Source organism: Bombina bombina, chromosome 2 (assembly GCF_027579735.1).
Source record: "Bombina bombina isolate aBomBom1 chromosome 2, aBomBom1.pri, whole genome shotgun sequence".
In the NCBI taxonomy this organism is placed as follows: domain Eukaryota; kingdom Metazoa; phylum Chordata; class Amphibia; order Anura; family Bombinatoridae; genus Bombina; species Bombina bombina.
Window position 1 is genome coordinate 1,104,202,908 of NC_069500.1, and position 26,421 is coordinate 1,104,229,328.

A 26,421-nucleotide genomic window follows, 5' to 3' on the forward strand; every position below is an offset into this window, starting at 1 on the left:
AATAAGGAGAGGATGTTGTTTTTCTTCCGATACCTTGATAGAAAGTGGCTGCACTCTTCAAACACCATCAGCGAAAGGCTTCTAAAATATGCAAACAAAGAAGTGGCGCCGCATGTGTGTATCATTTAGAGGATATATACCAATCTAATAACTCTAATACCGGGTACTCACATTTAGATCTAGCACCCTATAGTTCTATAAGACACATGCTGGATATTCATAGCAATCCAGCTAATTAAACTCCTGGAAACAGGAACACTGGGATCCAAAGTTGCTGTACACAACCCAAGTAGGTAGCTGCAGCTCAAACGCAGTGAGGCGGTTCAATGTTAAAACAAATGCAATGTATTAAAAACAAATTTAAAAAAGGGGGTTAAACAAATTAACCAAATGTTGAGCGAGGGTATGCTAGCTCACCCTCTCATATAGTGACACATGCACACACCTGAGCTTACATCATTACTTATTTCAAGAGAGCGGTAGATTTTATTTTCTGCCTTGAGTGTGTATTATTATTATTAGTTATTTGTAGAGCACCAACAGATTCCGCAGCGCTATTTTTATAGAGAGAGAGAGACACTGGATTTCAATTCATGCACATAATCAATAGGAGCTGGTGTCTCAGAAAGTGTCCCGTTATCAAAACTTTGCACAGTCTTTATATATGAAGTCAATTGGAATTTATTTTTTATTGCATGCTCTTTCTGAAATATGTAAGTTTTAATTGTGACTTTACTGTCCTTTTAATTCATGTCTAAAACATTGTCACCATGCATGCAGGGACCAAGGACTGCAAGCACTTGGCTTATGAAAGGCTGTTTGTTTCCTTGATGTCTTTTGGCCATTATGCAATTTTAATCATCCATGAGAGAATAAGGAAACAAACATCACCGTTTGATGAGTTTTATTGAAGCTCTTCTGGTTATTCTAGGAGATTGATTGGTAGATTCCCCATAGATTTAAGCAAATGTTTCATTAGGAGTCAGTGGTTACGAATTCTGTAAAATCTCTATGGCTGCAGTGTTAAACGTTTAGTATGAACACTCTTGTCCGTAAGTTGTAAGATAAATATTGCAGCTATGTAGGGGTAAGGGGTAAAGTTTGGTGGTATAGTGCAATTTACTTCTATTATCAAATGTGCTTCATTCTCTTGGTATCCTTTATTAAAGGAGAAACAATGTACTACAGGGAGCTAGACCCTGATTGGTGGTTGCACATATATGCCTATTGTTGTTGGCTCACCAGTTCTGTTCAGCTAACTCCCAGTAGTGCATTGCTGCTCCTTCATCAAAGGATACCAAGATAATGAAGCAAATTTGATATTACAGGTACATTGGAAAGTTGTTTAAAATGGTGATTCAGGATCTGAATCCTGAAAGAAACATTTTGGGTTTCATGTCCTTTACTCTCAGAAATAACGTGTGAGTGTAGCAATGTCCTTTAACTACCTATAATATAACTAACATTGTTTTCTTAAACATCATGATATTTGTTTATTAAATGAAGAATGACTAGCGGCATTGTGCTTGGCACATATTTCCTCAAACCACTCTTGGATTCTGAGTGTGCTGACAAATGGAAATGGTTTTGCTGGCAGTATTATTATTACTACCTCACAGGTGGCAGAAGTAAATAATGACAAAATTGTCAGCTCTGCAAACATCATTACCGCAGCTGCATGATAAATGTGAAGAAGCACCCCAGGTTTTGAGCGCTTACATAAATTGCTTTGAGTCGAGCACTGCTTTTATATTTCTTTAACTAAAATAAATTGATAACATTTAGAATGCTGCACTATAATTATTTAACATCCATTTGCTTAAAACCTTCCTGACATGACATTTGTATCACATAAAATAAGTATAATACATTAAAGGGACATTAAACACATTGAGGTTGTATTATAAAATGTTTAAAAACAGCCGCAATGTACTTTAATTATTTATTGTGTCCCCTTTTCCTGTAATTTAAAAATTGAGGGACACGGTCGCGTTTCACTTATACGCTTCTTCAGGGGGACCCCTCTGAGGAAGCGTATAAGTGACACACGCGACTGCGTCAGGGGCTTCGTGTTTGTTTTAACTGCACTCTGTTAATTTCAGACTGTCTACTAATTGATATTTTTATTTGTTGTTGTAACATTTATTGTAACATTTGGGGCATATCGTGGGAAGGATGGGGAAGGGATATATAGCATATTTAGTTTTAAAAAAGTGGCTTATCTACCCTAATATAGGGCAATACAGGACACAGTTCCTAAATAGAGGCTCTTACATTTACCTAATATCGTTGATTTTTCCCCTCCTCCTCATATGTGATAGACAACCTAAAATCAGCAACATGAAGTACTTGATACAAGTCACAGTTACAGAGTTATGTTTTAAAGGGACAGTTAAGTCCAAAAAGTCCAAATAGGGAATGCAATTTTAAACAACTTTCCAATTTACTTTAATCACCAATTTTGATTTGTTCTTTTGGTATTCTTAGTTTAAAGCTAGACCTAGGAAGGCTCATATGATAATTGCTAAGCCCTTGAAGGCCGCCTCTAATCACATGCTTTTGTATTTGCTTTTCACAGCAGGGGAGAGCTAGTTCAGGTAAACCCTATAGATAACATTGTGAGCACGCCCATGAATTGTGGCAGACACTGCACTAATTGGCTAAAATAAAAGTCAATAGATAATAAATAAAATGTCATGTGATCAGGGGGCTGTCAGAAGATGTTTAGATACAATGTAATCACAGAGGTAAAAAGTATATTAATATATAACAGTGTTGGTTATGCAAAACTGGGGAATGGGTAATAAAGGGATTATCTATCTTTTAAAACAACAAAAATTCTGGTGTTGACTGTCCCTTTAACTATTCTTCTGGCACGCTAGATACAACTTCTATTTCTGCTGCATTTTTTAACTATAACTAGTAAAAGTTACATTTTAAGTGGGAAAATATATCCTTTATGTGTAGAAAGAGCATACTTTTATCTATTCTCTTAATAGGGTTTTTTCCTTGATTTAAATGTTGTAATAAGCTCTAAGCACACTCCCAGCCAGTTACCTCCTTTTATAATATAGACAACAAGGTCACCTGGGAGACAATAGAATTTTTGCCTTTTCCAGCAAATCTGGGATCACTTCCCTTTGTTTTGTTATAAAATGCAAGTCTGTTAAAAGAACGAAAATAAGGGGGCAGTCTGCAGAGGCTTTGATACAAGGTAATTACAGAGGTAAAATGTATTATTATAACAGTGTTGGTTATGGAAAACTGGGGAATGGGTAATAAAGAGATTATCTATCTTTTTAAACAAAAAAAATTCTGGTGTTGACTGTCCCTTTAAGTTAAGACAATCTGTAATGTGGGGGATGTCCTGGATCCCGTGTCACACACCATTTAAACATTCTAGAGCATTGTTTCTCAACCGCTGTCCTCAAGTAACCCCAACAGGCAAGGTTTTTATTATAGCTGAACCAGTGCACAGGTGGAATAATCATCTGATGGGTGAGAGCAGGTTAGTAACCCTGGTGTAACTGATTACTTCACCTGTGCACCGGTTCAGCTGTTGGTGGTACTGGAGGGCCGCAGTTGAGAAACACTGCTTTAAAGAATTGCAGCAAAAAAATATCTTCCACATAAACATTTTTAAATTTTGTCGCTATATTACAGTACTGATTTGAGACAATCCTGTCTTCTGGAACTCTTCACCTTTCTCTGTAGCACATGTTGCTTATAAAATGGGTAGATTTTCCTTATCAGAATTCTATCTAATGTCAGATAAATGTGACCTGGCGAAACAAATTCAAGACTTGGCTCTTTTGAAGTGTGGCCACCCCAAAGCACAGATATATATATTTTTTTATGGGGCCACAAAAACTATGGCACATATTCTTAGTTCTTCTTTTACTCAGGGGCTGCAATAACGAGTGCAAAAGGATGCATGTGGCCCATGTGCCACCAGTGGGCCATCCCTGCTCTAGGCCTCCAACGGCTTTGACAAAGGTTAAAGAGACAGTCTACAATATAATTTTTATTGTTTTAAAAGATAGTTAATCCCTGTATTACCCATTCCCCAGTTTTGCATTACCAACACAGTTCTACCTCTGTGATTACCTTGTATCTAAGCATCTTCTGAGAGCCCCCTGATCACATGACTGTGACTATTATTTATTGACTTGCATTTAGAACTGTGTTCTGCTAAATCTTAAATAACTCCTCGGGCATTAACACAATGTTATCTATATAGCCTGGTGTCAAGTCGTACAGGAAAAAGTGTGGGAACTCCCCAAGACATCCACCCCTCACAATTAATATGGTTATATATATACTGTATTTATATGTATATAATAGATACACTCTGGTTAATGAAAGCAAAGAGTCTCACCCACTTAAAGGGACAGTCAACACCAGAATTTTTGTTGTTTAAAAAGTTAGATAATCCCTTTATTACCCATTCCCCAGTTTTGAAAAACCAACACTGTTATATTAATACACTTTTTACTTCTGTGACTAACTTGTATCTAAGCATCTTCTGACTGCCCCTAATCACATGACTTTTAGTAATTATCTATTGACTTGCATTTTAGCCAATTAGTGCAGTGTCTGCCACTAGCCACGGGCGTGATCACAATGCTATCTATATGGCCTACAAGAGCTAGCTCTCCCCTGCTGTGAAAAGTAAATAAAATAGAGGCAGCCTTTAAGGGCTTATAAATTATCATATGTGCCTTCCTAGGTTTGCTTTCAACCAGAATACCAAGAGAACAAAGCAAAATTGTTGATAAAAGTAAATTGGAAAGTTGTTTAAAATGACATGCCCTATTTGAAAAATGAAAGTTTTTTTTTGGACTTGACTGTCCCTTTAAGGTGCAATAGTCCTATTTCTGAAGTTAAAGGGACAGTAAACCCAAAAACTTTCTCCCCTTTAAATTATTCCCAATGATCCTTTTTACCTGCTAGAGTGTATTAAATTGGTTGCAAGTAGCTCCTTTACTCCTATTTCAGCATTTGAAATAGCTGATTTAGCTTGTGGTTTCTCAACCTATACTGAAAGTTTTGATACTGGAGCATATGCTATTGACAAGCCTAAGTATACACAGTCAGCAGAAGAAGTTACATTCTCAGTGAGCTACAGGATAGTTAAAGGGACACTGAACCCAAATTATTTCTTTTGTGATTCATATAGAGCAAGCAATTTTAAGCAACTTTCTAATTAACTCCTATTATCAATTTGTCTTCGTTCTCTTGCTTTCTTTATTTGAAAAAGAAGACATCTAAGCTAAGGAGCCAGCCAATTTGTGGTTCAGAACCATGAACAGCACTTGTTTATTGGTGCTGTCCAATCAGCAAGGACAACCCAGGTTGTTCACCAAAAATGGGCCGGCATCTAAACTTAAATTCTTGCTTTTCAAATATAGATACCAAGAGCATAAAGAAAATTTGACAATAGGAGTAAATTAGAAAGATGCTTAAAATTGCATGCTCTATCTGAATCATGAAAGAAAAAATTTGGGTACAGTGTCCCTTTAAGTAATAAAATGATCATTTTCCATTGTTCTCTCTATGCATTGAGCTTTGGTGTTCCAGACAATTATAAGATAAGGAAGCAAGTCTGTTTACACAAAGTTATAACATAATGAGATCTGATATCACCTTTAAGTTCAACCCATTGTAATAGGCTGTGTTTTCAAAGCACAAAATCAGCTACTTCATATACACAAATAAGCATGAAAAGGCAATTTCTCAAATATTTTATACTCTGCAGTTGGTATAACAAGTCATTTAAAATACATTAATGGAAAAACAATTTTACAGTGTACTGTCCCTTTAAATAACCCCAGAGCAAGCCACACAGAAATGTAAGCACCATGTGTTCCACACAGTGCAGGGTGATCACACAGCAGGACCACTGACAGGCTTGCATTTAGTGTATTATAGGAAATATTAATGACCATTACAATAGGATCTCACTATCCCTCTAACCAGACTGCTTTCCAGCTCTTCCCACCAGCAGCAGCAGTGTTTACTGAAGAATGTCTGTTCTCTGTCCAGAGGGAACTTAGTTCCCTCTGCAAAAATAGTGCAGGAACTCCGTTCCCATGCGTTCCCGCTCGACTTGACCCCTGTATATGGCCCACATGAACTAAGTCTCTTGTTGTGAAAAGCAAATACAAAATCATGCGATTAAGAGTCTATAGAGCATTTGGAACAGGCATAAAGTTAGAGGTTTAAATGTTATAAAGTATATTAATCTAACAATGTTGGTTGCGCAAAGCTGGGGAATTGGTAGTAAAGGCGTTATCTATCTTTTTAAACAATAACAATTTTAGTGTAGACTGTCCCTTTAATGTGAAGGAGAGGGAGTGTGTAAGTGTTGAGCCCCATTTTTATTTTTAAATCCTGCATTGGTCATTTCTTTTTTTTGTTGTCAAATATCATTCTCTCAATAAGAGTTATAAAAATAAATGCATATGGGAGGATTATAGTCTGCCATTTAATATAAAAGGAAAAGAAATCTATTTCATAAGCATTGTTTTCTCTTCTATAAATAATTTAGTTTGCTACTATAAACCTTGTGTCTGTCCACTTAAATTGTACTAGTTCCAGTGTAAACATCAGCGCTGTCATTCGCTTCATTTAGCATCATCTTTTCTTGCATGCAAAATGACCTACAAAATAATAATTTGTAGCTTTATGGTGATTGGAACAAGCAAATAGAGCACAATTTTAAGTGTTAGTGCTGTGTATAAGGTTGACAAACTTTGCAACAGAAACTTGGAAATCAGTAACCTAATTTTGTATTAAATTGTAGGGTTTAGTTTTGCAAGGAGCACTCTAATATGTAAATGCTGCTTTCAGGAGGTGTTTGATTTCAATCCTTAGTGTTCTCACAGACCTATAAAAAGATTTGTCCCCACATTCTGTCATTTATATCATTTTGTGAAGTGCACTTTTATCCTGGTCTCTGGTAAATGCACTTTCTTGTGGATACAGAAGAGAACAGATTGATTAACAAGCATCATGATTAATTCTACTTAGTACATGCATAATCTTGTTACTTTAACCTACCTAATCCTTAGGACTCTTTTAATTGAGAGCAATATGCTAATTCCTTTGTATGTTACCTTTAAAGCATTGGCCATAGCCATTACAGCATTGTAATCATCTTACATTGCTATTTAATTGCATCATAACACTTCTCCTGGCTTCTCTAATTTAAAGGGACATTATACACTAGATTTTCTTTGCATAAATGTTTTGTAGATGATCCATTTATATAGCCTATACATCTTCTTTCTTTCTTTTTTTTTTTAAAGTATAGTTTTACTTATTTTTAAATAACATTGCACTGATTTTTAGGAGAATACTGATGTATACCTACTACAGCTTGCTCCTGTTTGTGTAGAGAGTCTTTTCATATGCAAAGGAAATGGGAGGGTGGTCTACTTTTTTTTTCTATAGAACCACTTTCAGTGGGTGTTCTAGCTAACCTTTTCAACAGTGCTAAACTGGGAGCTTCTAAGTAAGTTTTTAAACTGTTTTATATCAGATTTTTAGATCAGTATCTGTGTATCTTATTCTTTATAGTAGTGTCTATACAAAACTGCATGCTGTATCTGAATCATGAAGTTTAATTTGGACTTGAGTGTCCCTTTAAATGAAAATTGGTGTGTACTGGAGCTCTGTAATCCTAGTTTACTTGTTCACAGGTCTCTAAGAAAAATCAGTGTTTTTTGTTTTTGCTATAATTTTCAGTCAAGGTGATAATTTACTTTTTTAAAATTCATTTTCATTTATTTGCATTGGTGTTTATTTTTTTATTTGTTTTTTTAAAATGCATTTTATAGAATTTTAAAGGGCCATAATACCCAAATGTTTAAACACTTGAAAGTGATGCAGTATAGCTGTAAAAAGCTGACTAGAAAATATCACCTGAACATCTCTATGTAAAAAAGAAAGATATTTTACCTCAAAAGTTCCTCAGTAGCCACATCCCATTGTAAAGGATTTCTAAGCAGCATATTAGTATGTCTGTCCCGGGACAGCTGAAAGGATGAGCCTTGTGCACTCTCATGTTATTTCCCTATTCAGTGTAACAATGAAATCTCATGAGAGTTAAGTCAAATCTCATGAGATCACAGTAAAAGAGTTCATGACATCAGCACTGCTGATGCTGATTGGCTGCTGTTCATTTCTTCATTTTTTTATTTTTTTTTACCTGCAGCTGGGAGAAGCTGAGTATAACTTTTTACACAGAACTTACTCTGCTGAGCTGAGGAGATTGTGAGGTAAAATATCTTCCTTTTTTACATAGAGATGCTCAGGTGATATTTTCCTGTCATCTTTTTACAGTTATACTGCATCAGTTTCAAGTGATTTAGCATATGAGTATTATGTCCCTTTAAATAAAAAATAGTTTTCTTTCATGTAATTAACAAGAGTCCATGAGCTTGTGACGTATGGGATATACATTCCTACCAGGAGGGGCAAAGTTTCCCAAACCTTAAAATGCCTATAAATACACCCCTCACCACACCCACAAATCAGTTTTACAAACTTTGCCTCCAAGGGAGGTGGTGAAGTAAGTTTGTGCTAGATTCTACGTTGATATGCGCTCCGCAGCAAGTTGGAGCCCGGTTTTCCTCTCAGCGTGCAGTGAATGTCAGAGGGATGTGAGGAGAGTATTGCCTATTGAATGCAGTGATCTCCTTCTACGGGGTCTATTTCATAAGGTTCTCTGTTATCGGTCGTAGAGATTCATCTCTTACCTCCCTTTTCAGATCGACGATATACTCTTATATTTACCATTTCCTCTACTGATTCTCGTTTCAGTACTGGTTTGGCTTTCTACAAACATGTAGATGAGTGTCCTGGGGTAAGTAAGTCTTATTTTCTGTGACACTCTAAGCTATGGTTGGGCACTTTATTTATAAAGTTCTAAATATATGTATTCAAACATTTATTTGCCTTGACTCAGAATGTTCAACTTTCCTTATTTCCAGACAGTCAGTTTCATATTTGGGATTATGCTTTAAATTATCATATTTTTTCTTACCTCAAAAATTTGACTTTTTTCCCTGTGGGCTGTTAGGCTCGCGGGGGCTGAAAATGCTTCATTTTATTGTGTCATTCTTGGCGCGGACTTTTTTGGCGCAAAAATTCTTTTCCGTTTCCGGCGTCATACGTGTCGCCGGAAGTTGCGTCATTTTTGACGTTATTTTGCGCCAAAAATGTCGGCGTTCCGGATGTGGCGTCATTTTTGGCGCCAAAAGCATTTAGGCGCCAAATAATGTGGGCGTCTTATTTGGCGCCAAAAAATATGGGCGTCGCTTTTGTCTCCACATTATTTCAGTCTCATTTTTCATTTGCTTCTGGTTGCTAGAAGCTTGATGTTTGGCATTTTTTTCCCATTCCTGAAACTGTCTTATAAGGAATTTGATCTATTTTGCTTTATATGTTGTTTTTTCTCTTACATATTGCAAGATGTCTCACGTTGCATCTGAGCCAGAAGATACTACAGGAAAACCACTGCCTGCTGGATCTACCAAAGCTAAGTGTATCTGCTGTAAACTTTTGGTAGCTATTCCTCCAGCTGTTGTTTGTAATAATTGTCATGACAAACTTGTTAAAGCAGATAATATTTCCTTTAGTGATGTACCATTGCCTGTTGCAGTTCCCTCAACATCTAAGGTGCAGAATGTTCCTGATAACATAAGAGATTTTGTTTCTGAATCCATAAAGAAGGCTTTGTCTGTTATTTCTCCTTCTAGTAAACGTAAAAAGTCTTTTAAATCTTCTCTCTCTACAGATGAATTTTTAAATGAACACCATCATTCTGATTCTTTGGACTCTTCTGGTTCAGAGGATTCTGTCTCAGAGATTGATGCTGATAAATCTTCATATTTATTTAAGATGGAATTTATTCGCTCTTTACTTAAAGAAGTACTAATTGCTTTAGAAATAGAGGATTCTAGTCCTCTTGATACTAATTCTATACGTTTGGATAAGGTTTTTAAAGCTCCTGCGGTTATTCCAGAAGTCTTTCCTGTTCCTAATGCTATTTCTGCAGTAATTGCTAAGGAATGGGATAAATTGGGTAATTCATTTACTCCTTCTAAACGTTTTAAGCAATTATATCCTGTTCCGCCTGACAGGTTAGAATTTTGGGACAAAATCCCTAAAGTTGATGGGGCTATTTCTACCCTTGCTAAACGTACTACCATTCCTACGTCAGATGGTACCTCGTTTAAAGATCCTTTAGATAGAAAAATTGAATCTTTTCTAAGAAAAGCTTATCTATGTTCAGGTAATCTTCTTAGACCTGCTATATCATTGGCTGATGTTGCTGCAGCTTCAACTTTTTGGTTGGAAACTCTAGCGCAACAAGTAACAAATCGTGATTCTCATGATATTATTATTCTTCTCCAGCATGCTAATAATTTCATCTGTGATGCCATTTTTGATATTATTAGAGTTGATGTTAGATTTATGTCTCTGGCTATCTTAGCCAGAAGAGCTTTATGGCTTAAGACTTGGAATGCTGATATGGCTTCTAAATCAACTCTACTTTCCATTTCTTTCCAGGGAAACAAATTATTTGGTTCTCAGTTGGATTCTATTATTTCAACTGTTACTGGTGGGAAAGGAACTTTTTTACCACAGGATAAAAAGTCTAAAGGTAAAAACAGGGCTAACAATCGTTTTCGTTCCTTTCGTTTCAACAAAGAACAAAAGCCTGATCCTTCGTCCTCAGGAGCAGTTTCAGTTTGGAAACCATCTCCAGTCTGGAATAAATCCAAGCCTGCTAGAAAGGCAAAGCCTGCTTCTAAGTTCACATGAAGGTACGGCCCTCATTCCAGTTCAGCTGGTAGGGGGCAGGTTACGTTTTTTCAAAGAAATTTGGATCAATTCTGTTCACAATCTTTGGATTCAGAACATTGTTTCAGAAGGGTACAGAATTGGTTTCAAGATGAGACCTCCTGCAAAGAGATTTTTTCTTTCCCATGTCCCAGTAAATCCAGTGAAAGCTCAAGCATTTCTGAATTGTGTTTCAGATCTAGAGTTGGCTGGAGTAATTATGCCAGTTCCAGTTCCGGAACAGGGGATGGGGTTTTATTCAAATCTCTTCATTGTACCAAAGAAGGAGAATTCCTTCAGACCAGTTCTGGATCTAAAATTATTGAATCGTTATGTAAGGATACCAACGTTCAAGATGGTAACTGTAAGGACTATATTGCCTTTTGTTCAGCAAGGGAATTATATGTCCACAATAGATTTACAGGATGCATATCTGCATATTCCAATTCATCCAGATCATTATCAGTTCCTGAGATTCTCTTTTCTAGACAAGCATTACCAATTTGTGGCTCTACCGTTTGGCCTTGCTACAGCTCCAAGAATTTTCACAAAGATTCTCGGTGCCCTTCTGTCTGTAATCAGAGAACAGGGTATTGTGGTATTTCCTTATTTGGACGATATCTTGGTACTTGCTCCGTCTTTACATTTAGCAGAGTCTCATACGAATCGACTTGTGTTGTTTCTTCAAGATCATGGTTGGAGGATCAATTTACCAAAAAGTTCTTTGATTCCTCAAACAAGGGTAACCTTTCTGGGTTTCCAGATAGATTCAGTGTCCATGACTTTGTCTTTAACAGACAAGAGACGTCTAAAATTGATTACAGCCTGTCGAAACCTTCAGTCTCAATCATTCCCTTCGGTAGCCTTATGCATGGAAATTCTAGGTCTTATGACTGCTGCATCGGACGCGATCCCCTTTGCTCGTTTTCACATGCGACCTCTTCAGCTCTGTATGCTGAACCAATGGTGCAGGGATTACACGAAGATATATCAATTAATATCTTTAAAACCGATTGTTCGGCACTCTCTAACGTGGTGGACAGATCACCATCGTTTAATTCAGGGGGCTTCTTTTGTTCTTCCGACCTGGACTGTAATTTCAACAGATGCAAGTCTCACAGGTTGGGGAGCTGTGTGGGGATCTCTGACGGCACAAGGAGTTTGGGAATCTCAGGAGGTGAGATTACCGATCAATATCTTGGAACTCCGTGCAGTTTTCAGAGCTCTTCAGTTTTGGCCTCTTCTGAAGAGAGAATCGTTCATTTGTTTTCAGACAGACAATGTCACAACTGTGGCATACATCAATCATCAAGGAGGGACTCACAGTCCTCTGGCTATGAAAGAAGTATCTCGAATTTTGGTTTGGGCGGAATCCAGCTCCTGTCTAATCTCTGCGGTTCATATCCCAGGTGTAGACAATTGGGAAGCGGATTATCTCAGTCGCCAAACGTTGCATCCGGGCGAATGGTCTCTTCACCCAGAGGTATTTCTTCAGATTGTTCAATTGTGGGGGCTTCCAGAGATAGATCTGATGGCCTCTCATCTAAACAAGAAACTTCCCAGGTATCTGTCCAGATCCCGGGATCCTCAGGCGGAGGCAGTGGATGCATTATCACTTCCTTGGAAGTATCATCCTGCCTATATCTTTCCGCCTCTAGTTCTTCTTCCAAGAGTAATCTCCAAGATTCTGAGGGAATGCTCGTTTGTTCTGCTAATAGCTCCGGCATGGCCTCACAGGTTTTGGTATGCGGATCTTGTCCGGATGGCATCTTGCCAGCCATGGACTCTTCCGTTAAGACCAGACCTTCTGTCACAAGGTCCTTTTTTCCATCCGGATCTGAAATCCTTAAATTTAAAGGTATGGAGATTGAACGCTTGATTCTTGGTCATAGAGGTTTCTCTGACTCCGTGATTAATACTATGTTACAGGCTCGTAAATCTGTATCTCGAGAGATATATTATAGAGTCTGGAAGACTTATATTTCTTGGTGTCTTTCTCATCATTTTTCTTGGCATTCTTTTAGAATACCGAGAATTTTACAGTTTCTTCAGGATGGTTTAGATAAGGGTTTGTCCGCAAGTTCTTTGAAAGGACAAATCTCCGCTCTTTCTGTTCTTTTTCACAGAAAGATTGCTATTCTTCCTGATATTCATTGTTTTGTACAAGCTTTGGTTCGTATAAAACCTGTCATTAAGTCAATTTCTCCTCCTTGGAGTTTGAATTTGGTTCTGGGAGCTCTTCAAGCTCCTCCGTTTGAACCTATGCATTCATTGGACATTAAATTACTTTCTTGGAAAGTTTTGTTAATTTTGGCCATCTCTTCTGCTAGAAGAGTTTCTGAATTATCTGCTCTTTCGTGTGAGTCTCCTTTTCTGATTTTTCATCAGGATAAGGCGGTGTTGCGAACTTCTTTTGAATTTTTACCTAAAGTTGTGAATTCCAACAACATTAGTAGAGAAATTGTGGTTCCTTCATTATGTCCTAATCCTAAGAATTCTAAGGAGAAATCATTGCATTCTTTGGATGTTGTTAGAGCTTTGAAATATTATGTTGAAGCTACGAAATCTTTCCGTAAGACTTCAAGTCTATTTGTTATCTTTTCCGGTTCTAGGAAAGGCCAGAAAGCTTCTGCCATTTCTTTGGCATCTTGGTTGAAATCTTTAATTCATCTTGCCTATGTTGAGTCGGGTAAAATTCCGCCTCAAAGAATTACAGCTCATTCTACTAGGTCAGTATCTACTTCCTGGGCGTTTAGGAATGAAGCTTCGGTTGACCAGATCTGCAAAGCAGCAACTTGGTCCTCTTTGCATACTTTTACTAAATTCTACCATTTTGATGTATTTTCTTCTTCTGAAGCAGTTTTTGGTAGAAAAGTTCTTCAGGCAGCGGTTTCAGTTTGAATCTTCTGCTTATGTTTTTTGTTAAACTTTATTTTGGGTGTGGATTATTTTCAGCAGGAATTGGCTGTCTTTATTTTATCCCTCCCTCTCTAGTGACTCTTGTGTGGAAAGATCCACATCTTGGGTAGTCATTATCCCATACGTCACTAGCTCATGGACTCTTGTTAATTACATGAAAGAAAACATAATTTATGTAAGAACTTACCTGATAAATTCATTTCTTTCATATTAACAAGAGTCCATGAGGCCCACCCTTTTTTGTGGTGGTTATGATTTTTTTGTATAAAGCACAATTATTCCAATTCCTTATTTTATATGCTTCGCACTTTTTTTCTTTTCACCCCACTTCTTGGCTATTCGTTAAACTGATTTGTGGGTGTGGTGAGGGGTGTATTTATAGGCATTTTAAGGTTTGGGAAACTTTGCCCCTCCTGGTAGGAATGTATATCCCATACGTCACAAGCTCATGGACTCTTGTTAATATGAAAGAAATGAATTTATCAGGTAAGTTCTTACATAAATTATGTTTTTTTTTCAAGAAATGTAAAAGCTGTGCATTCCTTGCATATCCAGAAAATTAAAAAAATTCCCCCAGTATTTATATACATTCAATTGATACTGATGTTATTTTATCAACACTGAAAATAATTATACAAAAGGATAAACATTTCGAATAAAGTAATCTAGTTTAAATTTACTTATTTGGCTTTCATTTGTTGCTATTCTGTTTGATTAATTGTTTGCCCTTTATGAGCAGGTTATGGAATTTTACTGCCAGTCATGCGAGACAGCAATGTGCCAAGACTGCACAGGAGGGGAACATGCCGAGCATCCCACAGTGCCGCTCAAGGACGTGGTGGAACAACATAAGGCGGCACTGCAGACACAGCTGGATGCTGTCAAGAAAAGGTACTAAAATTAATTTGTCAAAGCTTGGCTGCTTTTTGATGTTTCAGCTTGATTCATTTTATTTTGTCTGTAAGCTGATGCATCTGCTTATTGATGTTTTACCGCTAATAATAAGTCAGTTCATTAAACAAAAAAATAAATACAAAAAATAAAAAAACATTCCTAGCTGCATGATGTTTTAAGCATATTAGATTAAGTTCTCCACTAATAGCAAATAGATTAAGAAATGTATTGATGGTCTCATTGATTTAAGATTTTTCCTTTTTAAATTAGCTTTTAAAATAAATAAATAAAAAAAGACAATATATATATATATAATGGAGCTTGAAGGGCTGTGTTTCTGGCGTATGAGGAAATTATGTAGCTAATGTGTGCAATGAATATCTTAAATAATATTTATAAATAACAGAAAATGTCATCATACTGTTAAGTATTACACTACCCGCACCTGGTTACTTCATAATTCCACCTATGGGAGAATTTTATATGGAGACCCATACATACACACATATACATACACACATATACATACACACATATACATACACACATATACATGCATACACACATACATACATGCATACACACATACATACATGCATACACACATACATACATACATGCATACACACATACATACATGCATACACACATGCATACACGCATACACACACACATACACACATACACACACACATACACACACATATACATACACATATACATACACACACACACACACACACACACACACATACATATATATATATATATATATATATATATATATATATATATATATATATATATACACACATATATACACACACATATATACACACACATATATACACATATACATACACACACATATATACACACACATATATATATTCACACACACATATATATATATATACACACATATATATTTTCAAGACATCACAAATTTTCAACTGATCTAGCTGCATTTTCTGACGCTGCGTTCTGCTGCTCTCCCTTAGAGAAGAATGAAAAGGGATAGGGTGTATAATAGAGAGTCATACCTCGTAAGATATACATCAAAATTACTTCAGCCATACAATCACAAAACAGGAAAGGGAAAAACAAAATATACTACTATATAGTATAGAGTGGTAACTTCTTGGTGAAAACAAAAACCAAGATGTAGATACATTCACCAGGCTAAAGGGAAGAAAGCCTGTCCCAGAGTAATAAATTCATAATAACATACTTAATATAAGATAACTTTCCAGAACTAAAATAACTAACCGGTTCCTCAAGGGGTAATCACATGGGTAACAAACTAACACTGTAGGCTCACTAAGGTGCGTGGACTCATTGAATTTTCATGCAAGAATAATAATAAAGTTCTGCTAATGCGATGTTTCATAGACTACAAGTCCACCGAAACAAAAAAACGATATATCAAAAAGGATCCCACAAGTGCCTCTTGAGCAATGAATGAGAACATTAATTGGCTTCTAAGTACTTCTTCAGGTATATGGATGTTGAGTTTTTTGGCGTTTAGCAGGTATAGTTTGCCATTTGGGTCTTTGAGCATGAGGAGGGTCCATCGAGATTGTTGATGAAGACAAGGGAGTAGAGGTAGTCTCTAGAGGTTCTATTTGCAGCTTTTTACTGAAAGCTTCAATATCAGATGGGCCTTTGCAAATGATTCTTTGACCTTGATGAATGACCATCAAGAAGCATGGGAAGCCTCACCTGTAAGCATTATTTTTGGCTTGGAGGTGAGAGGTGACTGGTTGGAATTCTTTCCGTCTTTGAAGAGTATGCAGAAATAAGTTAGTAAAAATCTGGAGGGAGTGTTCTTGAAGCATGACTTTTTTTGTGTTGTCTGGAAAAATGTAAAACCTCTTTTTTTCTGTTTGAAATCTTTAAAGTGGAGTTTAAAGTCCCTTGGGTTGGAATTATCTGGAGGTTTGGGTTTCAAGGCCCGATATGCTCTGTCAAATGTTATAGGAGGATCAAATGCTGATCCCTTCAAGTGAGTTAAACTTAACTTACTCTAAGATTTCTGTGCTCTCTGTTCTTTATATATTCAAATGTATCATATAGTTTAAGGATGCAGGATTCTTGGCCACGTAACATCTGTTGCAGAGTTAGTTTCCACTTCTTATTCTATAAATACCACTCTATTTCTTATGTCTTTGATCTCTTTTTGGAGTTCTGAAGTTACCTATTTGATGCACAGTCTCCCTTGTGTGAGTAGGGCTGTGAGGTCTTGAATAGATTCTAGTAGGGATTTTGAGATTTGTATAGCATTGGTTATTTCTTCTTCTTCAGTATCAGTTGGCAGAGAAGGTGGTCTCTTTGGGGATATTGGGAGCGCATAGAAGATGTTGCCGAATCAGAAAATTTGAAAATAGAATTAACTAAAGGAGGGGAATTTGGTGTTGCCTTCAATTAATCTGTTTCCCAAGCTTTTTAGGAGACATAGTAAGGTATACTGATTGATCTACATATGGAGATAAGTTAAAGAAATGCTTCTGGAACTCAGCTTTGTTTTGGATAAGCACAGAGTTGCACAGATGACCTCACTATATATGGAGCTATAAGTCCATGTGGAATAAAAATGCTTTGATGATGGAGCCTGGATGCAAGGACTCAGAGAGCACAGTAAGCAACTGCAAAGATCCATAAGCTCAGTGAGGTAAAAAGAGAGATTTCTCTTGTAAGGTGTATCCAGTCCACGGGTTCATCCATTACTTGTGGGATATTCTCCTTCCCAACAGGAAGTTGCAAGAGGACACCCACAGCAGAGCTGTCTATATAGCTCCTCCCCTAACCCCCACCTCCAGTCATTCTCTTGCAACTCTCGACAAGGGAAGTATCAAGAGATAAGTGGTGACTTAGTGTAGTGTTATCTTCAATCAAAAGTTTGTTATTTTTAAACGGTACCGGCGTTGTACTGTTTTTACTCTCAGGCAGAAATTAGATGAAGAATTCTGCCTGGAGGTTGATGATCTTAGCGGTTTGTAACTAAGGTCCATTTCTGTTCTCACACATAACTGAAGAGTATGGAAGAAAGCTTCAGTTGGGGGAACGGTCTGCAGATTAGAGAGATGAAATAAGTTCTAGAAAATGCTGACAGAGCCTTGTGTATTTGAGGTAAGCCTTATGCAGTGATTTAACAGCGACTGGGATCATGCTTACAAAACAGGGTAATACTCATGTTAATATTATTCAGTGTCAAAACGTTTACATGTTTTCATAAATAGAACGTTTTTTCTCTGAGGGAGATAAATCTTTATTTGGGGCCTAGTTTTCCACATGGCTAGTCGGATACTCCTAGGAGTATTTTCTTAAGGCCCCTCTGACATCCAGTACATGGTGGGAGGGGCCTATTTTAGCGCTATTGCTGCGCAGTTTTAATTCAGACTGAGACATCCAGCTTCCCTAGAGGAGTCCATTGGCATCAGAGGACCATTATAAGGGGTTTATTCCTTCACCAAATTGTATTTGAGGGCAGGTAGGAGCCTCAGCAGAGCCGTGGCATTTGCTCAACTGTTTTTTTACCAGTGGTTGACGTTTTTGAATCCGGTTTGGGGGCTAAGGGGTTAATCATCCATTTGCAAGTGGGTGCAATGTTGCTTTAGTCCCTTACACACACTGTAAAAATTTCGAAGACTTTACTATATTTTTACACTGTTTTGCAGTTTAAGTGCTAGTTTTTTTCTCTTAAAGGCACAGTAACGTTTTTGTTTAATTGCTGTTCCACCTTTATTAAAGTGTTTTCCAAGCTTGCTTGTCTCATTACTAGTCTGTTAAACATGTCTGACATAGAGGAAACTCCTTGTTCAATATGTTTGGAAGCCATGGTGGAACCCCCTCTTAGAATGTGTACCAAATGTACAGAAATTTCTATAAACTATAAAGACCATATTATGGCGCTTAAAGATTTATCTCCAGAGGATTCTCTGACTGAAAAAAGGGAGATTATGCCATCTTGCTCTCCCCATGTGTCAGAACCTATAACTCCCGCTCAAGTGACGCCAAGTACATCTAGCGCGTCTAATTCTTTTATCTTACAGGACATGGCGGCAGTTATGACTAATACCCTTACAGAGGTATTGTCCAAACTGCCAGGGTTACAAGGAAAGTGAGACAGCTCTGTGGCCAGAACTAATACAGAGCTTTCTGACGCTTTAATGCCTGTGTCCGATATACCCTCACAATACTCAGAAGCTGAGGCAGGAGAGCTTCTATCTGTGGGTGACATTTCAGATTCAGGGAAGGCGTTGCTTCAGTCTGATTCTGAAATGACAGCGTTTAAATTTAAGCTCGAACACCTCCGCTTATTGCTTAGGGAGGTTTTAGCGACTCTGGATGACTGTGAACCCATTGTAGTTCCAGAGAAATTGTGTAAGATGGACAAATACTTTGCAGTGCCTGTTTACACTGATGTTTTTCCAGTCCCTAAGAGGTTTTCGGAAATTATTACTAAGGAATGGGATAGACCAGGTGTGCCGTTCTCTCCCCCTCCTGCTTTTAAAAAGATGTTTCCCATAGATGCCGCCATACGGGACTCGTGGCAGACGGTCCCCAAGGTGGAGGGGGCAGTCTCTACCCTAGCGAAGCGTACAACTATCCCCGTCGAGGACAGTTGTGCTTTCCTAGATCCTATGGATAAAAAATTGGAAGGTCTCCTTAAGAAAAATTTTATACATCAAGGTTTTATTCTCCAGCCTCTTGCATGCATTGCCCCAGTTACTGCTGCAGTGGCTTTCTGGTTCGAGTCTCTTGAGGAGGCTCTACAGGTGGAGAAACCATTAGATGATATTTTAGACAGGATTAAAGCTCTTAAGTTAGCTAATTCCTTTATTTCTGACGCCGTTTTTCATTTAACCAAGCTGACGGCTAAGAATTCAGGTTTTGCCATTCTGGCGCGCAGGGCGCTATGGCTTAAGTCCTGGTCAGCAGACGTTACTTCAAAGTCTAAGCTTCTTAACATCCCCTTCAAGGGACAGACCCTATTTGGGCCTGGTCTGAAGGAGATAATCGCTGACATTACTGGAGGAAAGGGTCATGCCCTTCCTCAGGATAGGTCCAGCAAATTAAGGACCAAGCAGAATAATTTTCTTTCCTTTCGAAAATTCAAGGGTGGCGCAGCTTCGGTTTCCTCTAATGCAAAACAAGAGGGAAATTTCACCCAGTCCAAACCAGTCTGGAGACCTAACCAGACTTGGAACAAAGGGAAGCAGGCCAAGAAGCCTGCTGCTCCCTCTAAGACAGCATGAAGGGGTAGCCCCCGATCTGGTACCGGATCTAGTAGGGGGCAGACTTTCTCTCTTCACCCAGGCTTGGGCAAGAGACGTCCAGGATCCCTGGGCACTAGAGATTGTTTCCCAGGGTTATCTTCTGGAATTCAAAGGATCATCTCCAAAGGGGAGATTTCATCTCTCACAATTATCTGCAAACCAGATAAAGAGAGAGGCATTCTTACGTTGCATTCAAGACCTACTGGTTATGGGAGTGATCCACCCAGTTCCAAGAGAGGAACAGGGGCAGGGTTTCTATTCAAACCTGTTTGTAGTTCCCAAAAAAGAGGGAAATTTCAGACCAATCTTGGATCTAAAAATCCTAAACAAATTTCTCAGGGTTCCATCCTTCAAAATGGAGACAATTCGAACCATCCTCCCTATGATCCAGGAGGGTCAATATATGACTACCGTGGACTTAAAGGATGCTTATCTACACATTCCGATTCACAGAGAGCATCATCAGTCCCTAAGGTTCGCCTTCCTAGACAGGCATTACCAGTTTGTGGCTCTTCCCTTCGGGTTAGCCACGGCGCCATTCTGATTCAGGCGTCGACTTTTCAAATCGCCAAGTCCCATACGGACATTGTTCTGGCCTTTCTGAGGTCTCACGGGTGGAAAGTGAACAGAGAAAAGAGTTCTCTTTCTCCCTTCACAAGAGTTTCCTTCCTGGGAACTTTGATAGATTCAGTAGAAATGAAGATTTTTCTGACGGAGGTCAGGATATCAAAGCTTCTAACTTCCTGCCGTGTTCTTCTCGGCCGTCAGTGGCTCAGTGTATGGAAATGATCGGCCTAATGGTAGCGGCAATGGACATAGTTCCGTTTGCCTGCCTACATCTCAGACCACTGCAACTTTGTATGCTCAATCAGTGGAATGGACTACACAGATTTGTCTCCTCTGTTAAATCTGGATCAAAAGACCAGGGATTCTCTTCTCTGGTGGTTATCTCGGGTTCACCTGTCCAGGAGAATGAGTTTCCGCAGACCAGAGTGGACTATAGTGACGACAGATGCCAGCCTTCTGGGCTGGGGTGCAGTCTGGAACTCGCTGAAGGCTCAGGGTTCGTGGACTCAGGAGGAAGCCCTCCTTCCGATAAACATTCTGGAACTCAGAGCCATCTTGCCATCTATCTGCTATCCATATCCCAGGAGTAGAGAACTGGGAGGGGGACTTTCTAAGTCGGCAGACTTTTCATCCGGGGGAGTGGGAGCTCCATCCAGAGGTATTTGCCCAGCTGATTCAATTATGGGGCAAACCAGAACTGGATCTGATGGCGTCTCGTCAGAACACCAAGCTTCCTCGTTACGGGTCCAGGTCGAGGGATCCCCAGGCGACGCTGATAGATGCTCTAGCAGTGCCCGGGTCCTTCAGCCTGGCTTATGTGTTTCCACCGTTTCCTCTCCTCCCTCGTCTGATTGCCAAGATCAAGCAGGAGAGAGCTTCGGTGATTTTGATAGCACCTGCGTAGCCACTCAGGACTTGATATGCAGATCTGGTGGACATGTCATCCTTTCCACCATGGACTCTGCCGCTGAGGCAGGACCTTCTACTCCAAGGTCCATTCAAACATCCAAATCTAGTTTCTCTGCGTCTGACTACTTGGAGATTGAACGCTTGATTTTATCAAAACGTGGTTTCTCCGAGTCGGTCATTGATACCTTGATTCAGGCTCGAAAGCCTGTCACCAGGAAAATCTATCATAAGATATGGTGTAAATATCTTCATTGGTGTGAATCGAAGGGTTACTCGTGGAGTAAGGTCAGGATTCCCAGGATACTACCTTTTCTCCAAGAAGGATTGGAAAAGGGATTATCGGCTAGTTCCTTAAAGGGACAGATTTCTGCTCTGTCTATTCTTTTGCACAAGCGCCTGGCTGATGTTCCAGACGTTCAGGTGTTTTGTCAGGCTTTGGTTAGAATCAGGCCTGTGTTTAAACCTGTTGCTCCGCCATGGAGTTTAAATTTAGTTCTTAAGGTTCTTCAAGGGGTTCCGTTTGAACCCTTGCATTCCATAGATATCAAGCTTTTATCTTGGAAAGTTCTGTTTTTAGTAGCTATCTCTTCGGCTCGAAGAGTTTCAGAGTTATCTGCCTTGCAGTGTGATTCCCCTTATCTGATCTTCCATGCAGATAAGGTAATTTTGCATACCAAACCTGGGTTTCTTCCTAAGGTAGTATCTAATAGGAATATCAATCAGGAAATTGTTGTTCCGTCACTGTGTCCTAATCCTTCTTCAAAGAAGGAACGTTTGTTACACAATCTTGACGTGGTTTGTGCTTTAAAGTTTTATTTGCAAGCTACTAAGGATTTTCTTCAAACATCTGCATTGTTTGTTGTCTACTCTGGAAAGAGGAGAGGCCAAAAGGCTTTGGCAACTTCTTTCTTTTTGGCTAAGAAGCATAATTCGTTTAGCCTATGAGACTGCTGGCCAGCAGCCTCCTGAAAGAATTACAGCTCATTCTACTAGAGCGGTAGCTTCCACATGGGCTTTTAAACATGAGGCCTCTGTTGAACAGATTTGTAAGGCGGGGACTTGGTCTTCGCTTCATACTTTTTCTAAATTCTACAAATTTGATACTTTTGCTTCCTCAGAGGCTATTTTTGGGAGAAAGGTCTTACAGGCAGTGGTGCCTTCTGTTTAAGTACCTGCCTTGTCCCTCCCTTCATCCGTGTCCTAAAGCTTTGGTATTGGTATCCCACAAGTAATGGATGAACCCGTGGACTGGATACACCTTACAAGAGAAAACAAAATTTATGCTTACCTGATAAAATTCTTTCTCTTGTGGTGTATCCAGTCCACGGCCCGCTATGTCACTTTAAGGCAGGTGTTTTTATTTTTTAAACTACAGTCACCACTGCACCCTATAGTTTCTCCTTTTTCTTACTTGTCTTCGGTCGAATGACTGGAGGTGGCAGTTAGGGGAGGAGCTATATAGACAGCTCTGCTGTGGGTGTCCTCTTGCAACTTCCTGCAAGTGCTATTACAAATAACTTAATATGTTCACTCTTAGGAAGCTTGTTTATTTAGTAAGTGTAAGTTGTCATTACGCGCAACCAATTGAAAACCAGTAGAGACGAAGCCGCTTCAGGGAACCCTATCAAATGTGAGCATCAGGATACGCCCTGAATGTACAGCGGCTTATTGGTGCGATGATGGGCGTTTTCAAAGGCAGAAGCGGATTGGTGGGGACAGTTTGTGTTAGCACTATATAAGAGGGTGACACCCGGGCCTCGGTTTGCTCTTACACATTGACAAAGGCTGGTTTACACAGCCGAAACGCGTTTGTGGAAATTGTAAGCACCTCGGTGCACATTTATATTGGTTTTAATTGCTGTCCTTTGTCCCTGTCACCTGAAGCCGAGGGAGCTGCTATCGGCCAGGAAACAGGGGGACAAGGTGTACAGCGAGTTAGTGGGTACTATAAAGGTGTTGACTCTCCTTTATTATTTTTTAACTTTAAGTAAATAAAAATTCAATTTTTTAAAATTAACTTTAGTAGGAATGAGTGCTATATTAAACCCTTAAACCTTAGGTTCTCTTACCTGTTTATCTTAACTTATGTATATTGAAGGGTAGCACCGGATTCATTATCCATTTATTCCTCTACACACTATATCTAGTGCCAGTCCTCTAATCTATATTCTATATATATATTTAGTGAAGTTGCTCTAACAACTTCTTTTCTTTATTTGAGATACTTGAGCACAGATATCTAAATGGTCTCATTTGATTTAAGTGCAGAAATGCAAAGATGGTCCGATATTTGCAAACTTACATCGGACCTTCAAAACAAAAGCACTACAGAAGGGGAAGTGGTGGGAGAGTGGTCACAATCACTAAAAGATCTTAAAAAAATAAGAAAAAAGCAAATTAAAGGTCAATGGAACCTGGGGATGTATGACTTTTATCAAAAGAACAGCGTCATACCTAGGGGTTTACGCCTTAAGATGTTTCCCTCTTTTTATAATTTAAAACCAGAACTTAAGTCTAAATGGGAACAAGCCCTAACTGATTGTTCACTAAAATTGATAAGCTATCTCATAGAACATGAGACTGAGAAATTAAATTCAGTCACACAAGAAATCAATAAACTCAGTGACAGTCTTAAAATATATGAAACAAGGGATGATTTTCAGAAATCATACAATAAAATTAAAACTGATGTGGAGAGATTTGCTAAATTTGTATCTGAGAAAAAAGAAAGAAAGATTGATAAAGACTTAAATGATTACTCACAAGGAAAAGTATATTCCTGGAAAAAAAGTACCACTCAAATCTCTGACTCAGAGGGTACTGACATAGAGTACGAATCTGCAGATGCAGAAACATCTGATAATGAAATAACTCCCAGATCAATACTTACTAACAGTACCAAAAAATCTAAAAAATCGAAACCACATATTAATATAAATAGAATCCCTTTAGACGGAAAACCCGCAGAGGGCGAAGTAGGACCCCAAACAAGACGACAAGTTCGGTTCAATCAAAAACAACAATACCACAAGAACCAACCACACAAACAGAAATAGAAGAAAATGCTAAGAATGATAATCTTAACATCATTAATCTCTCTGATAAACTTCTAACCCCCATACACATATGTGCATTAAAGAAAGGCCTATCTTTTGTACCCTCCAATCGTATTGACAAATTTGAGGCAATTAAAGACACACATTTGTTTGTTAGAAAAGTGCTACTAAAGAAATATTTCTCGAATTCTGTTGATTCTGACAGTTTAACTACAACTGACACAACTGACAGAACAGCCCTTAATGATCTAATATCATTACTCGAAGATAATGAATTAGTAACTAGTGAATTGTTATCTAATAATGACAATTGGAGAGAGATTATAAAAACTAAGTCCAAATTTGTTCCCCCCAGCACTATTTCACCTCAAGCAGTAACATTTTTAAATCTAGTATGTCAGGATATAATAGCCATGAATGAAGATACATGTGCCATGAGTAATATGACCAAACCTGAAATGGATGCAATAAAAGAAATGACCCAATGGACAGATGTCCAGATCAAAAATAGTGATAAGGGGGGAAACATTGTAATTTGGCCCACCGCAATGTATACTGTAGAAGCTATGAAACAACTCTCAAATAGTACTAATTACAAAAGACTTCTGGGCAATCCCACAGAGAATTTTCAAGAAATATATCAAAAATTGATTGATACAGCACTTAATGATAAGATTATTGACCAAAAAGAACACAACTATTTGATGGTTACCAACCCTAGAGTAGCGACCTTATATCTGTTGCCGAAAATCCATAAAAATATCTTATGCCCACCTGGGAGACCAATTGTCTCAGGGATAGGATCATTGACAGAAAAAGCTAGCAGATATGTTGATGCGAGGTTAAGAAGCATTGTTGAGGCTCTACCATCGCGCACTAGAGATACGATGCACATTCTAAATAAAATGCAAAACATCAAAGTTACTGAACACTCTATCTTAGTAACGTGTGATGTAGAGTCCCTCTATACGAGTATTAAAACAGAATGGGGCATCAAAGCTATAGCTCATTTCTTACAAAAAGATATTGATATGGATTTAGCCACTAAAGAGTTTATTATCAAGCTATTGAAATTCGTTCTCACACACAATTACTTCGTGTTTGATGACAAATTTTTCTTACAAGCCTGTGGCACCGCAATGGGCACATCTTGTGCGCCAACGTATGCCAACATATACCTGGGCTGGTGGGAAGAGATGATTGTGTTCAATGAACATATGAACCAGTATACACAGTACATCTCCCACTGGTCCAGGTATATAGATGACATTCTCCTTATATGGGATGGTCCAATGGAGTCACTAAATGAATTCATTAAATTGCTTAACATCAATCCATTCGGATTATACCTGACTTATAATGTCAGTTATGAAAAAGTTTAGTTTTTGGACCTAACCATTTCTAAAAATGATAACAAATTAGTGACGGATACATATAGAAAAGCTACTGCCACAAACAATATTCTGCATGCACATAGCAACCATCATCCGTCCACAATCACCAGTTTACCATATGGTGAATACCTTAGAATAAGGAGAAATTGCACAGACCTAAACTCTTTCAAACAAGCGGCAACAGAATTAAGAGAAAGACTACTTCAACGGGGCTACTCTAAGAAATTACTAGCCAAGGCTTATCAAAAAGCACTAGCTAAAAATAGGTCAGATCTTTTAAAACCGAAAAACAAAAAATGTGGATCAGATGAGAACACCATTAGATTTATATCCACCTATAATAATCAAAGTAAAAAAGTGAGCTCAATTGTAAAAAAAACACTGGCATATCCTCCAAAGTGATGAACGTTTAAAAGGATTGATACCGGAAAGACCATCTTTTACGTTCAGACGTGCCAGAAATTTAAGAGATAATCTCACACAAAGTCACTTTGACAGAAACAGAAATAAAAAACCAATATTTCAAGGCTCTACTCCGTGTGGTCATTGTAA

General features: G+C 38.3%; 1 protein-coding gene across 2 annotated transcripts in view; it reads left to right on the plus strand.

The window, feature by feature from the left end:
- TRIM2 (tripartite motif containing 2) overlaps positions 1-26,421 on the plus strand; it is a 262,945-nt gene that overhangs the window by 137,844 nt on the left and 98,680 nt on the right. For both annotated transcript variants that reach the window (XM_053703751.1, XM_053703750.1), the window contains exon 4: positions 14,510-14,661. In XM_053703751.1, the coding sequence (XP_053559726.1) occupies positions 14,510-14,661 (152 nt within the window). The remainder of the gene's footprint in view (positions 1-14,509; positions 14,662-26,421) is intronic.